General features: G+C 38.7%; 1 protein-coding gene and 1 pseudogene across 5 annotated transcripts; both read left to right on the forward strand.

Moving 5' to 3' along the window:
* Positions 1-640: 640 nt before the first annotated feature.
* Positions 641-7532, forward strand: LOC131300891 (transmembrane 9 superfamily member 2-like). 5 transcript variants are annotated; one of them, XM_058326904.1, is made up of 9 exons: positions 669-782; positions 2216-2257; positions 2461-2619; positions 3122-3162; positions 3266-3851; positions 3954-4091; positions 4203-4359; positions 4466-4950; positions 6826-7532. In XM_058326904.1, the coding sequence occupies exons 3-9, from the start codon at positions 2471-2473 to the stop codon at positions 7043-7045; spliced, it is 1776 nt and encodes a 591-aa protein (XP_058182887.1). In that variant the 5' UTR covers positions 669-782; positions 2216-2257; positions 2461-2470; the 3' UTR covers positions 7046-7532. The 5 variants fall into 5 exon arrangements, with proteins under 5 accessions (XP_058182888.1, XP_058182890.1, XP_058182887.1 ...); XM_058326905.1 differs by lacking the exon at positions 2216-2257 and having other exon boundaries at positions 641-782; XM_058326908.1 differs by lacking the exon at positions 3122-3162 and having other exon boundaries at positions 702-782.
* Positions 7533-8603: 1071 nt separating this feature from the next.
* LOC131301675 (transmembrane 9 superfamily member 3-like) lies at positions 8604-14727 on the forward strand (annotated as a pseudogene).
* The last annotated feature ends 1789 nt before the right edge of the window (positions 14728-16516 follow it).

Here is a 16516-nt window from a genome sequence, read left to right on the forward strand (position 1 = left end):
GCGAGGCCTATCGCCGCCAGGAACCACTTCTGGGGGTCTTCGATTTTGTGCCTAACGACTAGGTGTTTGTCCTCGTGTGTGCCGACGATCTGGAATCCAGTAGATCTACGTTTTTTTGGTAGGGTTTTGCTAGGTTGGTCTGGATTTGTTAAGTGGTGGAGGTGGCGTGTGGTTAGTGGTGTGCAACGGTTCTATTTTTTTTTTTTTTGTCTGTTTTTTTTAGGTGGTGGTTGGAGGTATGGCTGGAGTTTGGTGATGGCGGCTTCCAGGGGTGGCTCTCGGTGGCTCTGTCGTTGTGGTTCTAGTCGTCTTCTTGCCTCGGACAAGGCTTGGCCCATGTTCGACTGATTTCCACCCGTTTTTTCTACTGTTTTTGGTATGGAACTCCGTCATCTTAAGACGTCTGGATATGCGTTCCACGTTTGTCAATCATTGTATTTTTCAGTGTGAAACAGATAGTGGCTCTTGCTCATGTAATAGCTCCATATTAAAGTATTTAATTACAGAACAGATGCTATTGTATGGCTTGCTCCGTAATTGAATTATTTATTGATGCTGCGTGGCTACATTAATGAACTGGGGTGGTCTTTCGATTAAAAAAAAAATGAAAAAAACCGACAAAAAACAGAGACCTATTCAAACTTCTCCTAGTATGAATCCGACGTATTATATAGAACGCAGATCATTGACTAGACTACTACTACTATCACTACTCTCACTCTCTCTACCAACAAGGTACCCAGGAACTAGGCAATCCGATTGCCGAAACGACAAGTCAACAGGTCTTCTTCCTCCTCCTCCTCCTCCTCCTCCTCCTCCTGTGTGTGTGTGTGTGTATATAAACATATAGTACCAAACTGGTTCGTCTTTCTTTCCTGCAATTTATTGACTTCTTAATGCTTGTTTTTGTGTGTTGATTAGTAAATCAGTACAAAGAGTGAGAGTTGTACAAGTAGTTTGTGTGCACTGAACCCGAATTTTCATTCTTAGATGTGATGTTAGAACAATTTATCGGCTTATGTTGTGTGAATTCCTTGAATTAACTAGCCAGTGGTGGACCAAGGATTCTTCTTATTGCGAGGGACCAAATGCAAATGGCATAAATGAAGGAAATGTATACATATATTATTAACAATAAAATATTATCCTTATATATAATAATAACACAATTTTAAGAGGATCTTCCTTCACAATTTTTACATACAAAACCCAAAATGTAGTAGAAAAATGGGATAGTTGGGAGGTGTGAGGGGACCCGGGCCCCAGATTGCCCCCCTTGGTCCACCCCTGTGTAACCTAGCATTTGCGATTAATGACTGAATAGATTGACTAATTTACTGATGGTAGCCATCATGGTCTTGGATATCAGTAGCTCTTTATTGTTGCTGTTTGAACGTGGATTTGGACTTGTTGCCCACTTTTCGTTCTTCCCACCTCATTTATCATCACACAACTTGTGGATCTTCACCAAAAATACTATCACTGTTATCATTGAATTTCTATTTCCTGTAAATTCTATTATCCTTGCAAAAGGCTTACATTTAGCTATGATTTGTTCAAAGTTTGGTTTACTTAAGCAATCAAGATTCTCAGTGTGTTATCACCACCAGTGGTGGACATAAGTGGGTGCCTGGGGGTGCCCAGCTCCTCCTCAACTCCAAATGTTACAACGTACTCCTCAACTCCAAATATTACAATGTACTATACTAGTTCTTACGTTAATTTAAATTAATTCTACGGGATTGGCTCCTACAAGTCTCTTGAGTGAAAATTTCTTAAAGTTCGTATGTGTTTGTGGAAAAAAGTCCTTAAATATCAAGTTATCAATCATTTTTGGGTTGCTTTAAAAAATTGAATGGTGGCTATGCACATACACATAATCTCGTCTCTTCCTTGGATGTCGCAAGTAGCAATATATATGTATGAAATATATATTTTTATGATCTATATTGAAATACATGTGATTTGGGCCTCTACTATGCACAAATCTGCGTCCGCCACTGATCACCTCCAATCCAATTCTCTGCACAGTGACAATGTCATTCTTTGAACACCCCATTATGATGCTGCTACCACCCTGTACTTCCATCTCATTTCACCAATATCTCCACCTGTAATATTCTTGCAAGCACTATCTATGTCAAAAAGTCCACCGTCTTTTTCTTTTTTGCTTCTTGTACAAGGCCATTTACTTATCTTGGCCTATTGGAAACAGCGGAAAGCATTGTTCGAGATTCCCAAACGAAGATACAAAGAGGTAATGATCTAATAAAAAATGTCCTTACCATTGTGGAATGATCCTTGAAAGTTCGTGCACACAACCTTGCAGACTCTGTCAGAGGCATGAAGTCAATATTTCTTGACTTTTGTCTCTCTATACTCTACCATCAATTTGATGTAGTCATGTTACCTTTTTCGATAGGCTGTTTCATGGAATTTGATTATGTTCTTCTGTTAAAGGGCTAGGAGAATGGCTGAATGCTCAGCAATTTGTCTTGTTGCTTTTCTCATAATGTTTTGTGCAAGTCAAGTGAGATCAGCTGGGTCAAACCATCAGTACAAAGCCGGAGACACAATCCCTCTTTATGCAAACAAGGCAGGTCCATTTCATAATCCTAGGTAAATGCTTCACTCCTTGATCCTTCCATACATATGAAGTTTATGGGGTATGGACCGTTCGGTATGTTGCTTCAACCTTTTATTTGCTTCCTTGTGTAAGTACTATTGTTGATCTTATTACCAGAGTTGTTTAGCCAACTCCTAATAATTATCATGTTTGATCATGAATCCTCTCAAAGTGATCTACTTCTCATCCTATGCCATTGCTATTTTCTTGATAGTGCATGCTTTATGTCAACGCGGCTGTACTAATGTTTGATTGTGTACTTCCTGTATTTCTCAATGTATGCGACTACACTGAATATTACCACATCACATTACGACTTATGAGATATGTAGCAAAGTTTTAATGTGGGAATAGCTTTGCTTATTGCTTCATTTGGGAAAGTCTGGTTGATAGCACAAGATCCTAGCCTAATACATATTTTCTTGTTTCCTTAGATTGAATCCTTTATATCAGGTTTCTAATACTATTCTTGTTTTTGCCTTTCTTTGTTTTCAGTGAAACATATGCTTATAATGATCTTCCCTACTGTTCACCAGGTTTTCATCTTCGTTTTTTACATGAAAGCTTTAGTTGCTGCTCTTTAGGTGTCATTATTAACCATATCTTATTTTTCTTTTTATGTGGCCACCTCATTGCCAGATCAGGTGGAACAGAAGAAAGAATCTTTAGGTGAGGTATTGAATGGTTATCGTCTTGTTTCTACTGCATATAAACTTGATTTTCTAGTTGAGAAGGAGTCTGAAGTTGCATGTAAAAAGAAACTGACAAAAGAAGAAGTTTCTCAGTTCCGAGCTGCAGTTGTGCGTGACTATTACTTTCAAATGTACTACGATAACTTGCCAATTTGGGCTTTCATTGGAAAGGTTGAAGACAAGCATTATGATGGTGGTATAGTCGAACAATACCACCTTTATACTCATCTTGAATTTGAGATCCTCTACAATAAGGGACATGTGATTGAGATCACTCTTAGAACAGACCCAAATTCTGTGGTGGACCTAACGGAAGACGAGGAAGTTGACGTGGAGTTCACATACACAGTGAGATGGAAGGAAACAGACAACCTGTTTGAGAAGAGGATAGATAAATACCTTTGGTCTTCTACACTGCCGCATTACCGGAGAGTCCACTGGTTTGCAGTTATGAACTCGTGTTTGACAGTTCTCATCGTACTTGGTTGTCTGCTGACGTTTTATGTGCGAGTCCTCGAGAAGGATATTAATAAGTAAGCGTTAATATAAAAATGAATGCCACTCGTCCATTGTATTTTTTTGTAGTATGTTCTGTTTACTTTGAATGTTATGTAAATCTATTCACTTTTTGGAAGGTATGCGAGTGATGAGGAGTTGTTTGATAATCAAGAAGAAAGAGGATGGAAAAGCATCCATGGTGATGTTTTTCGGTATCCAAAGCACAAGTCTTTGTTTGCTGCAGCCATTGGTTCTGGCACCCAATTATTCGTTCTGTAAGTTTCTCTTTGCAACTGTTTTTTTGTTTTTTCCGTGAACATGGAGTTCAATTTGGCACGTTGCAAATTATCTGATATTTTGTATGCAATTTCTATTGCTCCATGCAGTTCGATATTCATTATAATGCTAGGAGTAGTTGGAGTATTTCAACCATATAGCCGAGGAACACTATTCACTGCGCTGGTGTTTGTCTATGCAATTACGTCTGTTATTGCAGGCTATACAGCAGTTTCTTTATATTACCAGCTTGAAGGGACCAACTGGGTGTGTTTTAGGGAGTTCTTTGTGTTTTTTACTTTGAATTTGATTATGCTTATTGAAAGTAAGCCATGTGGACTCATTAGAAAAATTCAACCTTTCGCTGTGACAGGTAAGGAACATACTGCTGACAGGATGTGTTTTTGGAGGGCCACTCCTCCTTGCATTCTGCTTCCTAAATTTTGTTGCTATCACGTACAGAGTGAATGCAGCCCTTCCACTAGGGACGATTCTGTTATTGTTGTCTATATGGCTGTTTGGAGCATCACCGTTGCTTTTGTTTGGTGGAATTGCTGGGAGAAATAGTGGGTCCGATTTACAAGCTCCGTGCAGAACCACCAAGTGTCCCAGAGAGATTCCAACTCTTCGCTGGTACAGGGGTACTTTACCCCAGATGGCAGTGGCGGGGATATTGCCCTTTGGTGTTATCTACGTCGAGACTTACTATTTGTTGGCTAGCATATGGGGTCACCGGATTTACACCATATATGGTATTTTGCTCATTGTCTTCATAATTCTCGTCATCATAACTGTTTTCGTGACTGTGGCCTTGACGTACTTTCAGCTTGCTGCTGAAGATCATGAATGGTGGTGGAGGTATAGTCTTCTCGAATGCGTTTTTTGCCTTCATTATGTTGGTTTTTTTAAAGTTTGGTCAACGTCTATATTATACTCCAACTTTCTTGAGTTCAAAGTCTTGCTTTTAAGTGTAGGGGTGCAGCATAGTTTTCTTCTGCATATCTGTTTCTCTTTAGCTGCATGAATTGTTATAATTAGTCCATGTATTGTAAGGTAGCTAGATGATACTGGTTATTTGAAGAAGCTGATTAATTCACGTAATTGACAAACCAACTTTGACAGTAGGAGTTACGTGGGTATCCATGATGTTGGATTCTACTCGGAGCATCTTGAAATACTATTATAGAATTGGGGTAGCGCTTGAGTACAATTCATAGCTTTGCTAAGGTGATATTTGTTGATTCTTTTCTAGTAGTGTGGGTAAAAAGCTTTTTTCATGGTTCTTGTCTTACCTCTTTGTGGATTCCTTGGTGTCATTGAACAACCCCTAGGAACAAAAATTTGTTGTAATGTTAAGCCCAAAAACTGCAATGTAGTGTTTGCTTCTTATGGGCATATCACTCTATGGCAGCATGAATAATTGACATTGTCCGAGAACCCACTTGTTGGCAAGTACATGGATACATGGGTTTATTATTACAGCGTGTACCCCCAATTTAGTAGTTCTCTAGGTTAGGCCCTTTCCATCCAAATGTGAGGCTAAAGACTTGGTATGTATCTCCAAAATCAATGACATGCCTCCATCCCCTATGTCGCACTCTCATATTCTGGGGTGGCCGACAAATGTTAGAGCCTGATGAACATTGGTGCTTGGTCTAATGATCCTTCTATTCAGAGTTTTATCCCCATTTTAGCCATTCACAAGGCCTTTGTCATCATGGCTTGGTTCGTATTGGCGAGCCTCTTTTCCTCTCATGAGTCTAGGCACTTTCCCCCTTATGAGTCATATGCTAAAGCTGGTCTTAGTGAGAAGGAGATGTGTTGTGATGTTGTCTGTCGCATGGTCCACTAAACAGTCCTAAACATGCTATACCTGTCACTTGGCCATGCCTTGGGAGTTGCAAACAACTAAGCACTCTCTTTCTTCTCTCTGGAAATTGCCTTAACAGCCAGGCTTCTTTAGAGTTATATGACATGCTCAATCATCATTTCTCTCTCTGAAATCTCAAGAGCTTGTTTGTCTTAGAAAATGCTCCTTCCATCAAATTTAATACGCCCTAGTTTGCGAAAGCACAAATTGTAGCGAATGGGTCTTTGGATGATACGCATATAGCGATGCCATTTTTTGTTTTTTAGTAGCAGAATCGTATGGTAGAGTAACTGCGAATTACTTTCCAGCCATTCATATCCCACATGGTCTTTTCTTTTTTCACTTGTAATGGTCAATCCCTACATCAGCGATCAAGTTGCAATGTGGACCATCCCCGAGCTTGCCATTTTTCGAACTGATGGAGGATACAATGGAGTGTTTAGTGAGGTTTTCAAGGTTAAAGGAATTTTGCCTATCTTCCATTCCAGGTTAAAGGGCTCATAGCTGTTGTAGTTGCTTCATATAGCATTCTTATAAGGTTCCATTATCAGTGCCAAAAATTGTGTACTCTTGGATAGTCTTTTTGTTGTTTATAACTCGTACTGAATCTCCCTACAGTGATTAAATCTGTTGCTATTTCCATTTACCATCATGAAACTCTTCCATAACTAGTTTCTAGCTGAATCAGGGGTTCTGTTTTTTTATATTATATTATGCTAGTGCTTGTTTTTATTTTTTTATTTTTTATATCTGTATTATGCTAGTCATCCTATATTTTTACTGTAGTATCACTTTGTGTGAGATGCTGTTTACTCTAGCCGCCTTAACTGTGATTCTTGCCACTGTGCCACCTCATTCCACAGGTCATTCTTTTGTGGTGGCTCAACTGGCTTGTTTATCTATGGCTATTGCTTGTACTATTACTATCGAAGGTCGGATATGTCTGGTTTCCTCCAAACTTCATTCTTCTTCGGTTACATGGGTTGCATCTGCTATGGCATTTTCCTAATGCTTGGGACAATTGGTTTCCGTGCTTCCTTGCTCTTTGTTCGTCATATATATGGCTCTATCAAGTGCGAGTAGCGGACCACTTCTTTGAGCGGCGTTCCGTCCTCGTTTTGCACCATAATTTTAGTCATATAACAGGTAGAGAGACTGTAAGAATTCTGATTCTACAGGGCTTCTGCAACTGGGTTCTTTTGAGATTAGTGATTTGCGTTGCCTTGAATGTGTTCTGTTAGTTTTGAGATGGAGAGAATTTTCTTGTGAAAAGAGATCCAGATACGCACAACCATAAGTACTCCTATAGTCCTACCAAAATTGACTCAATTTCAGTTTTCGGAATTCGTGGGTCCATGGTCCGAATTTCTGGAGTCTTTAGTCCATAAAAGGCAACTTCCATCGCACTTGCTACTTAAGCAAATTAGGCCTAAAGTGACCCATTCCGGTGATTTTTCCTGATGTATTTGGGAGAAAGTAGTACTCCATTTTTCTTTTTTTGCAATTATTTCATAGCGTAAAGTGAACTGCTACTAATATGGAGATTAATAAAAGCACTTCTTCTATTTCATTTTCCGAACATTTTCTGGTGACAATAATTCTATGGTCCCCGAAAAGTTCTCCAAAAATTGTCCCGAAAGTGAAATTAATGATTGAGCTTCACTTTGATTTAGGGTTGTAAATGAACTGAGCCGACCTCGAGCTCGGCTCGTTAACGCTTGGCTTGGCTTGTTCGACAAAAGCTCGGCTCAATTAAAAGAGGCTTGGTTCGATTAAAGAGGCTCGTTTAGTTAACGATTAAGCTCGGCTCATTAAAGCTTTAAGTCGAGCTTGAGCTCAAGTTTTAGCCGAGTTCGAGCTCGACAAATCCCGGCTCAACTCGTTTATAGCCCTGCTTTGATGTATAGAACCCAAACATTTTCGGAGCATTTTTTGAAAACTTTATTTATTTTTCTAAACCATTGATTTTTCTCTCGAGAATATTTTTGGAGAAACTTTTCGAGGACTCTAGCGTTGCTGTTTGTGGTAACTGAATGCAAACATAAATAGAATCAAACAAGGCCTGAAACTGTAATTACGAATGAGTGGCGTTATTAGCCGAGCCAAGCCACTGTGAATTTTTTGAAAACTTTATTGAAATTGACTTAAATAACCAAAAAAATCAAGCTCTTACGGAAAAAACCAAACTTTTAGTTGGCTCAATTTGGTTTGGTTAGATTTTTAATTATACTTTACAATCATACCAATATGTGCATATATGTATTACTCATTTTGTTCTCAAATGATAGTCCATTACGATACTTATGTTATTTCTTGATAAGAAGTAAACCAGTTTTATCACATAAATTTTGAAATATTTTCGCTCTAATTTAAAATTCATTTTTCTTTTGGAAAAAGTTAAAAAATTATGCTCAAAAGTATTTTTTGATTACAAAATGACAAGTTCTAGCTTTCCAGGTTTTTTTATAGATTAAATAAAAAAAAGAGGTGTAGGTAAATATATATATATATATATATATATATATATATATATATATATATATATATATATATATATATATATATAAAAGGCTTTTAAATGGGGTGTGGCTTGTCACGTGACCTGAGCTTGGTCTCGTCTCGTGAACCCAGAAAGGGAAAAAACTGTGATGCGAAATTAGAAATATTTCTGTTTGTTCTCTGCTCCCTTGCCATCTATTCTTCATTGCCCCATGCGTTCTGACTTCTGAGCATTAGAACTCTCTCTCTCTCTCTCTCTCTCTCTGGTAAAGCAGGGGACAATGAAGAAACCTCTGGCTCTGGAGTTCCTCGTCATCGCCATTATTGCGACGTGTCTAGGGAGCCAAGTGAGATCAGACGCCTCCGATCATCGGTACAACCGCGGCGACCCTGTCCCTCTCTACGCCAACAAGGTCGGTCCCTTCCACAACCCCAGGTACTCTCTCTCTCTCTCTAAATATAATGCATAATGTATTTACACGTACATGCTTCTTTTTTCCTTCATCTTTTGATCAATATCACCCCGTCTCGCTCCGTCTCTCACTCATTATATGATTCAATCAATTTTTATATCTTCGGTTATTGTTTGTGCGTATGTTGTGGTGCCTTTTTTGATCAGTGATGGATCTGTAGATCATGATACGCAAATGCATTGTTCCTTCCGTCCTATATTGTTTGTTGGGTCTCTATGAGAAGACGTGTAATTTTTGGATAAAAACATAAAAGTACTTTCTTGAATAATTTTTTAAAATTTTTTGACACCAAATTAAAGTCCGCAATTAGTTCATTTAGTTCTTTAATTTGGTGTCGATAAATTTAAAAATTTGTGCATGAAAGCACTTTATTTTTTGAGCCGAAGATTACACGTTTTTTTGTAAAGAATATGGGACATGGGAGTAATTAAGATAACATTTTACTCTTTGTAGAGATTATTGTCGTTGTAGATGTATGTGAATGCTTGACATGGGGCTACGTGCACTGTGAGATATTTGTGAAATCTTGTCAATGTGTCTGTTTTCGTAGTCAACAGCTTTGGTTGCTGTTTTATACGTATCTGATTTCGGTCACATCTTACATTTTTGCTAATTTTGTTGTATATGTTTTTTGGTTACAGCGAAACGTACTGATATTTCGACCTTCCCTTCTGTTTACCAGGTTCTTCTCTTCACTTACAATATTTCCTCAGTGTTTTTATTCTTCAATATTGCACTATGTACAAGTTGTGGAGGGTTATTGAGAATTGAATTCATGGCACGACCAATGGCCAGAGGCTGCTGGATGTAGTCCTCGTGCTGCTGACTGCCCTAGCTACTCGGTTTGTCCATAACCCAAACTACTCTCGGGTTTCTGCATGCACCCGCTTAAACAGTTATGAAATTTTCTTTTCAATCTATCTCGAAAAAGAATAATAACTGAGTACTTGTGGAATGGTAAAGGCATGTGAAATTTTGTGAATGTAATTGCATTTATTATGCAAAGCAAATGGAGACGAGTGATGAAGTTTACAAATGAGTCAAAATAAATAAGTCAGTTTCTGATGCAAGTTCGATTTGTCTCATGAAAAGTTTGATGGATCTTATTTCCCTTTTGAGAGTTTACATGCCTCATCAAGTGGCTTGTGGTAAAACAGTATGGAGTCTATCAAGTTTTATCATTAAGCTGGAAATATTTTCTGTCGACGTAATTTGAGCATAACTAAATTAGTTACTATGAAATTTCAGAAACAATGTGACATAGCAAGAATGGACCTTTAATTTCTTACGTTTATTAAGCTTTGAGTGATTGCAATGGCAGCTCATGTGAAAGAGAAGAAGGAAGCCCTGGGTGAGGTGTTGAATGGGGATCGTCTTGTCAGTGCACCTTATACACTTGACTTCTTAGCTGATAAAGACTCTGAAGTTGTTTGCAAAAAGAAGCTGACGACAGAAGAAGTAGCTCAGTTCCGAACTGCAATAAGGAAAGATCATTACTTCCAAATGTACTACGATGACTTACCCATTTGGGGTTTCGTAGGCAAGGTTGATAGGGAAGGCAAATCTGACCCAAGTGACTACAAATACTTCCTTTTCAAGCATATCCATTTTGATATACTGTACAATGTGGACCGTGTGATTGAGGTCAATGCTCGAGTGGATCCTCATTCTGTTGTTGACCTGACGGAGGACAAGGAAGTTGATGCAGAGTTCACGTATACAGTCAAATGGAGGGAAACAGATACCCCGTTTGAGAATAGGATGGATAAATTCTCACAGACTTCTTCTTTACCACATCATTTGGAGATCCATTGGTTTTCAATCATAAACTCTTGTGTCACGGTGCTCCTCTTAACTGGTTTCCTTGCAACAATTCTCATGCGGGTCCTTAAGAATGATTTTATGAAGTGAGTAATAGTTATGCATTTGAGGTTATGTAATCATTGTTGAATTTAAATGATGAATTTCATTTATCCAGTGTTCTTTTATTTCCTTCAAAGGTATGCACATGACGAGGAAACAGATGATGACCAAGAGGAGACTGGATGGAAGTACATTCACGGTGATGTGTTTCGGTTCCCGAAACACAAGTCATTGTTTTCTGCAGTCCTAGGATCTGGCACCCAGCTGTTTACTTTGTAAGTATTTCCATAAATCGCAAGCCAATTATATCCTACATACAAACTTTTTATTTGACTTATTTAATGTTGTCTTTACCTTCATCTTCAGGACGATATTTATTTTCTTGCTTGCACTGGTGGGTGTATTTTACCCTTACAACCGAGGTGCTGTATTTACTGCATTGGTGGTCATATATGCATGCACTTCAGGTATTGCAGGATATACAGCAACCTCTTACTATTTTCAGCTTGAAGGGACCAACTGGGTAAGTGCTGATGGCTCTCATCTGAAGCATTTTGGATTAAATTTGATAATTTTGTAAAGTGAAAAGTGGTGGACTGATTAGGTTTAAAATTTTAAATATCTTCTTTGACAGGTGAGGAATTTATTGCTAACGGGATGCCTTTTCTGCGGACCTTTGTTTCTCACATTCTGCTTCCTTAATACTGTTGCAATTTCCTATAGTTCTACTGCAGCACTTCCATTTGGGACGATTGTCGTTATAGTCCTCATATGGGCATTAGTCACGTCGCCCTTGCTTGTGTTGGGTGGGATTGCTGGGAAAAATAGCAAAGCTGAGTTCCAAGCTCCATGCCGCACCACAAAGTATCCTAGAGAGATTCCACAATTGCCTTGGTACAGGAGTACCATACCTCAAATGGCAATGGCAGGGTTTTTGCCTTTCAGTGCCATATACATTGAACTGTACTACATATTTGCTAGCGTGTGGGGTCACAGGATTTACACGATATACAGCATCCTGTTTATTGTCTTCATTATCCTTCTGATCGTGACTGCTTTCATTACTGTTGCATTGACGTACTTTCAGCTTGCTGCCGAAGATCATGGATGGTGGTGGAGGTAAACTAGGGTTCTTATACGCTCATGGAGTATGCTTCACCTTATTCTTGTTGATTTCTCACATAACACGGCCATTCCTGCTATATTATTATGCTTTTGCCCTGCTGATGTTCCTTAGTCCTTGCATTTATGGATGACTCATTTTAAAGCTAGTACTTGCATAGTTGGTTGTAGAAGCTGGTCAATGGTGCGCACTCTTTTGTTTGTTGGAGTACATTCTATTTTCCTCCAACTAATTGGATATCCTGCAGGAAATCTAGATTCTATACTTTTTCTGCTAGTCTTAACTTGCTAGTCCTTTCTCAACTGATCAGGTGTTTACATTGAGTTGAGTCTGTTGACGGTCTCTTGTGCTTTTCTGTCAGCTGTTGTTGATAGGAAAATTATATTTGCACAGGGCATATAGAACCGTTTTGTTTTGTGCTCCTTGAGTTTATTACGAATTGATTTTCTGATAACAGACTGAAGAACAATGTTATGTCAGTTTAAAATCCATGACATATGGCTTCTGTCATGATAAATCTGTGTGTACCCCTAGTCTTCTCCAAACATATTGAGATGACCTGGGGTACCAGGTTTTCATGAGTGGGGGAATACTAGGTTTCAAAATTTTAGCTTGTATGTTCATATACCTGTCTTCACTCTTCAGTCCATGAGGTGACTTTGCCTGGCTAGAGAAAATAAAATCCCTTATGGCCTCCTTTGGTTTGGCTGGAGAGTGCTTAAAACTGAAGGAAAGAGAACAATAGTTATAATATTTTAAGGAGTTTGGTTAGGAACTTAGGATGAAAGAGGAGTACGGGTGGCAATATTTGATCCATTTCATGAATCCACTTAAACCCATCCAGTCTAAATTCACTCTAACCCATCCCACTTATGAGAAGGGTCATAATGGGTCCTAACCCAGTCTGACTCAACATAAATCATGGCTGTAAAAGGCACTAGGTGCTAGTCAGGCGGTGGAGAGGTGCTAGAGCCTAGGCCGATTAGTCGGCGCCTAGAGATTAGTCGGGTTTTGTTTTAAATATTGCCCCCTCCTGAAGTTTGAGTGCGAGGAACAACATAAGTAGAACAAAACATCAAATAACATCCAAAATGAAAACATCAAACATTCATCCATCCATCCGTCCATCAAAACCAAAATGTTTTAGACTTTTAGTAATGTTTAGTTTTGCACCCAGCAATTATTTTTTTAGTCCTCTTGATCATCAAACATTTCAAACCCAACCGTTTGACACCACTAAAGAGGAGAGGTTCTGGAGTGTGGAGGCTTCGGTTATGGCCTCGGTAACCTGGCCAGAGCATCGTCGACCGAGGTCTCATATTGGTACGGTCTGCAGGACTGTACAGACGGGCCACGGTGTATATCTTTCTATTTACTCGCTTGGTATCGAGTCTCCTGTTAATGCTTCGGTTTACTACCGAAGCAAGCATTCCGTTGAGGTCTCTTGAAAGAATGTAGCATAATAAGAGGGGACCAAGAGTGATGCGTGGCAGGTGGCATCATCTAGGCCAGGTCTGGCCATGTGCTTCGTAACCGCCTTATCCGGTGCGTCATCTGTGACTTCATCCGAGGCAGTTACCCGAGTGTATCCTTCACGCACTAGCTTGGAGGCCAAGCAAACCTAGGTCTATAAATACAAAGGGACTCTAACCTAAAGAGGTATGCTATCTTTCCCTAACCCTAGATCTATATCCTCCCCTGAAATCTGATTTGATCATCAGAGGGTCACTGGGCTGTCCTAGCCCTAGTGACTTGTTGCAAGTTCAGAGACCGGAGAACGGAGCAGCGGAAGAGGAATACTTATTCAGGTCAAGGTCCCGTCAAATCGAACCCCTACATGGAGCATATATAGATCATTATTATTTGATTCTTTATTTTGGTTTACAAGTAAGAGAATGTTTTTCTCATGAGAATGGGTCGTACTATTTGGCTCCTATTGTATTTCTAGTTTGTGTAACTTCTTTTCCATGGAAATTTGGAAATGTGAAAAAGAAATTATTTTTAGTTCATGCTATTCAGTCTGCGAGTCAGGATCTAACTTTCTTGTTGACTGCCCTCTTTCTTGTTTTACACGTGCTTAAGTTCAGATGGCTTTAATCAACTAGAAGCACAGTATCCTTTGCTTTCGGTGATTTAAGTTCGGAAAAACTTGAATACACTTTACGCGAGATATTATGTCTGAAGTGAGACTAATTTGCGTGTTCGATTTGCCACAGGTCTTTTCTTTGTGGTGGATCAACTGGCATATTTATTTATGGCTACTGCCTGTATTACTACCATGCAAGATCCGACATGTCCGGTTTCATGCAAATTTCATTTTTCTTTGGATACATGGCTTGCATTTGCTATGGTTTCTTCCTCATGCTGGGGGCTGTTGGTTTCCGTGCTGCTTTGCTCTTTGTTCGCCACATATACAGGTCTATCAAGTGCGAATAGGGTGTGGTCTCTCAGGTACACTCTTCCTCGTTTCTCTTCTCATTTTGTTCATAGTGGAGAGTTTTGTTTTGTAGAAGGTAGTTCAGAATGTCCCTCTAGCTTTGAGATGCTTCCATGGATGGCAGTTTTTGCTCTGTATATGCAGTTCATTCTAATGCTAGAGGATATCTGTCTAGTCTTGCATGGATATGATGAATGAAACTCCTATTCTTACATTATTCCTAAGTTCCAGGAATATTTACTTGTTTGTTTGTACAATTGTACGAGCTTTAAAAGATTAACCCTTATGTAATATATACGGCTTGTCCAGGAATGAGTTGAGAATACTTGTTAAACCTTTGTGTGATGATTTTTATTTTTATTTTTTTATAGCCGGATGTATGGTCTAGCTTGCGTGCACCTAGACTAGTTTGATGAATCTAACTGTACTTATGTTCGATTATCTCGTCAGAATTTCATACTAATTGCCAAAAGGAAAAAGAAAAACAAGAATCATGTGTGAAAGAATTTGAAATGACAATTCTCGAAAGATAACCTCTATTTTTTTTCGGAAAACAGATTTTTAGAGTTACTTTTTTTTTTTTTAATAAGTAATTTTTAGAATTAAGTTATGATAACATACAATTATGATACAAATGACAATTACGATATGAGTTATTTACCTAGACACCCCTCAAAGTATACTTGTTTTTCACGGTTATCCTCTCTGCGAATTTCGCCTACGGCCAAATCCCTTCATTAAAGTTTACTTTTTGCAAACTCCGTTGACGGAATGAACAAAAAGACCATTTTACCCTTTTGTATATATACTCAGCAAACAGAGATCTACTCCCACCGCCGACGCTCCTCTTCGTCTTCGCTCGGCTTGTACCCGTTACCACAAAATGAATCTCCTCTCTAACTCCCTCAACCTCTTGATCACTACATCTTTACCCACCCCACTTGGCCCTCTAATCACTATGATCAAAGGTTTGGGTTTGGTGTTGACCCAACTGAAGCTTTAAGTGCTCGGTACAGTTTGGCCCGTTCGGCCGGCTACGGTCATGAATTGACACCGCCTCCCATTTTGCAATTGGATCTATTTAAGGCCTGAAATAGGGTTTTGAAGGTGTTTGGGTTGAGATATTTGGGGTTTGAGAGGAAAACACGAAATGGGTTTGCGGGTTTAGAGTGGAAAAGAGATGGGTTTAGGTTGAATTGAGTAAGAGAGGTGCAGAGCCTTCGAAAGAGCATCGAAAACGGATAACAAAACGTGGGTTTTGGATTAAGTATATCAGTAAGAAGAATCAAGAACCTAATTAAGAATTTCGTGTTATTAACAAATCATCTTTTTAACGGTGGGTATGAGAAAAAGTTGGAGAATTTGCTAGTTTTTTTGTGGTTTGCATTTACTTGAAAAAACTTCATATATGTGGAATTGGGAGTTTCGCCGGAGATGTAATCAATGGTGGGACTGAGGGAAAATGGTGGGAAAACGGTAGTGATAAGGTGTGGGGGAATATTGGAAGATTGCACCACTTTTTATAAAACTTAGGTGAAAAAATTAATGGATCTAAACGAAGACTAATGGAAGGGGTTTAAGAGAAAAATAAACTTTAATGAAAGGGTCTAGTCGTAGGCGAAATTCGTAGAGGGAATAACCGTGAAAAATAAATATACTTGGAACTATTGAAAAGCCAAATGTCATGTCTTTACGTCCAAATAACGCTTACGATATTTTACTAATATCATGTCTTTACGCCCAAATAAAATAACCTACCAATATGCGATTGCTCCCCCAATTCAAATTGGAACTATTGAAAAGCCAAATGTATTTTCTAACATACTTAAACTGTAATGACCTGAAAATTTTAATGAATTAAAATTTACTATAATTTTAACTAAAAAAAATAAAAATAAACATTGTTTCTTTAATAAAGTTAACTAACTAGTCCTGTTATGTATTGTATTAGGTAAATTTTATTAACTAACTAGTCCTGTTATGTATTGTATTAGGTAAATTTTATTATTGAATTTCATACGTACATATATGTGTGTGTACAACCAAAAATGCTAGAGGCACATTGAGTGTGACATACCTCAGCAACACCCCTCTCACATACAGGTGGAGTCTCTTTCACCATACCACCTCTCATGTACAACATGTGATTTCCCTGGAAT

This window comes from Rhododendron vialii, chromosome 9a (genome assembly GCF_030253575.1).
Source record: "Rhododendron vialii isolate Sample 1 chromosome 9a, ASM3025357v1".
Taxonomy (NCBI): Eukaryota; Viridiplantae; Streptophyta; class Magnoliopsida; order Ericales; family Ericaceae; genus Rhododendron; species Rhododendron vialii.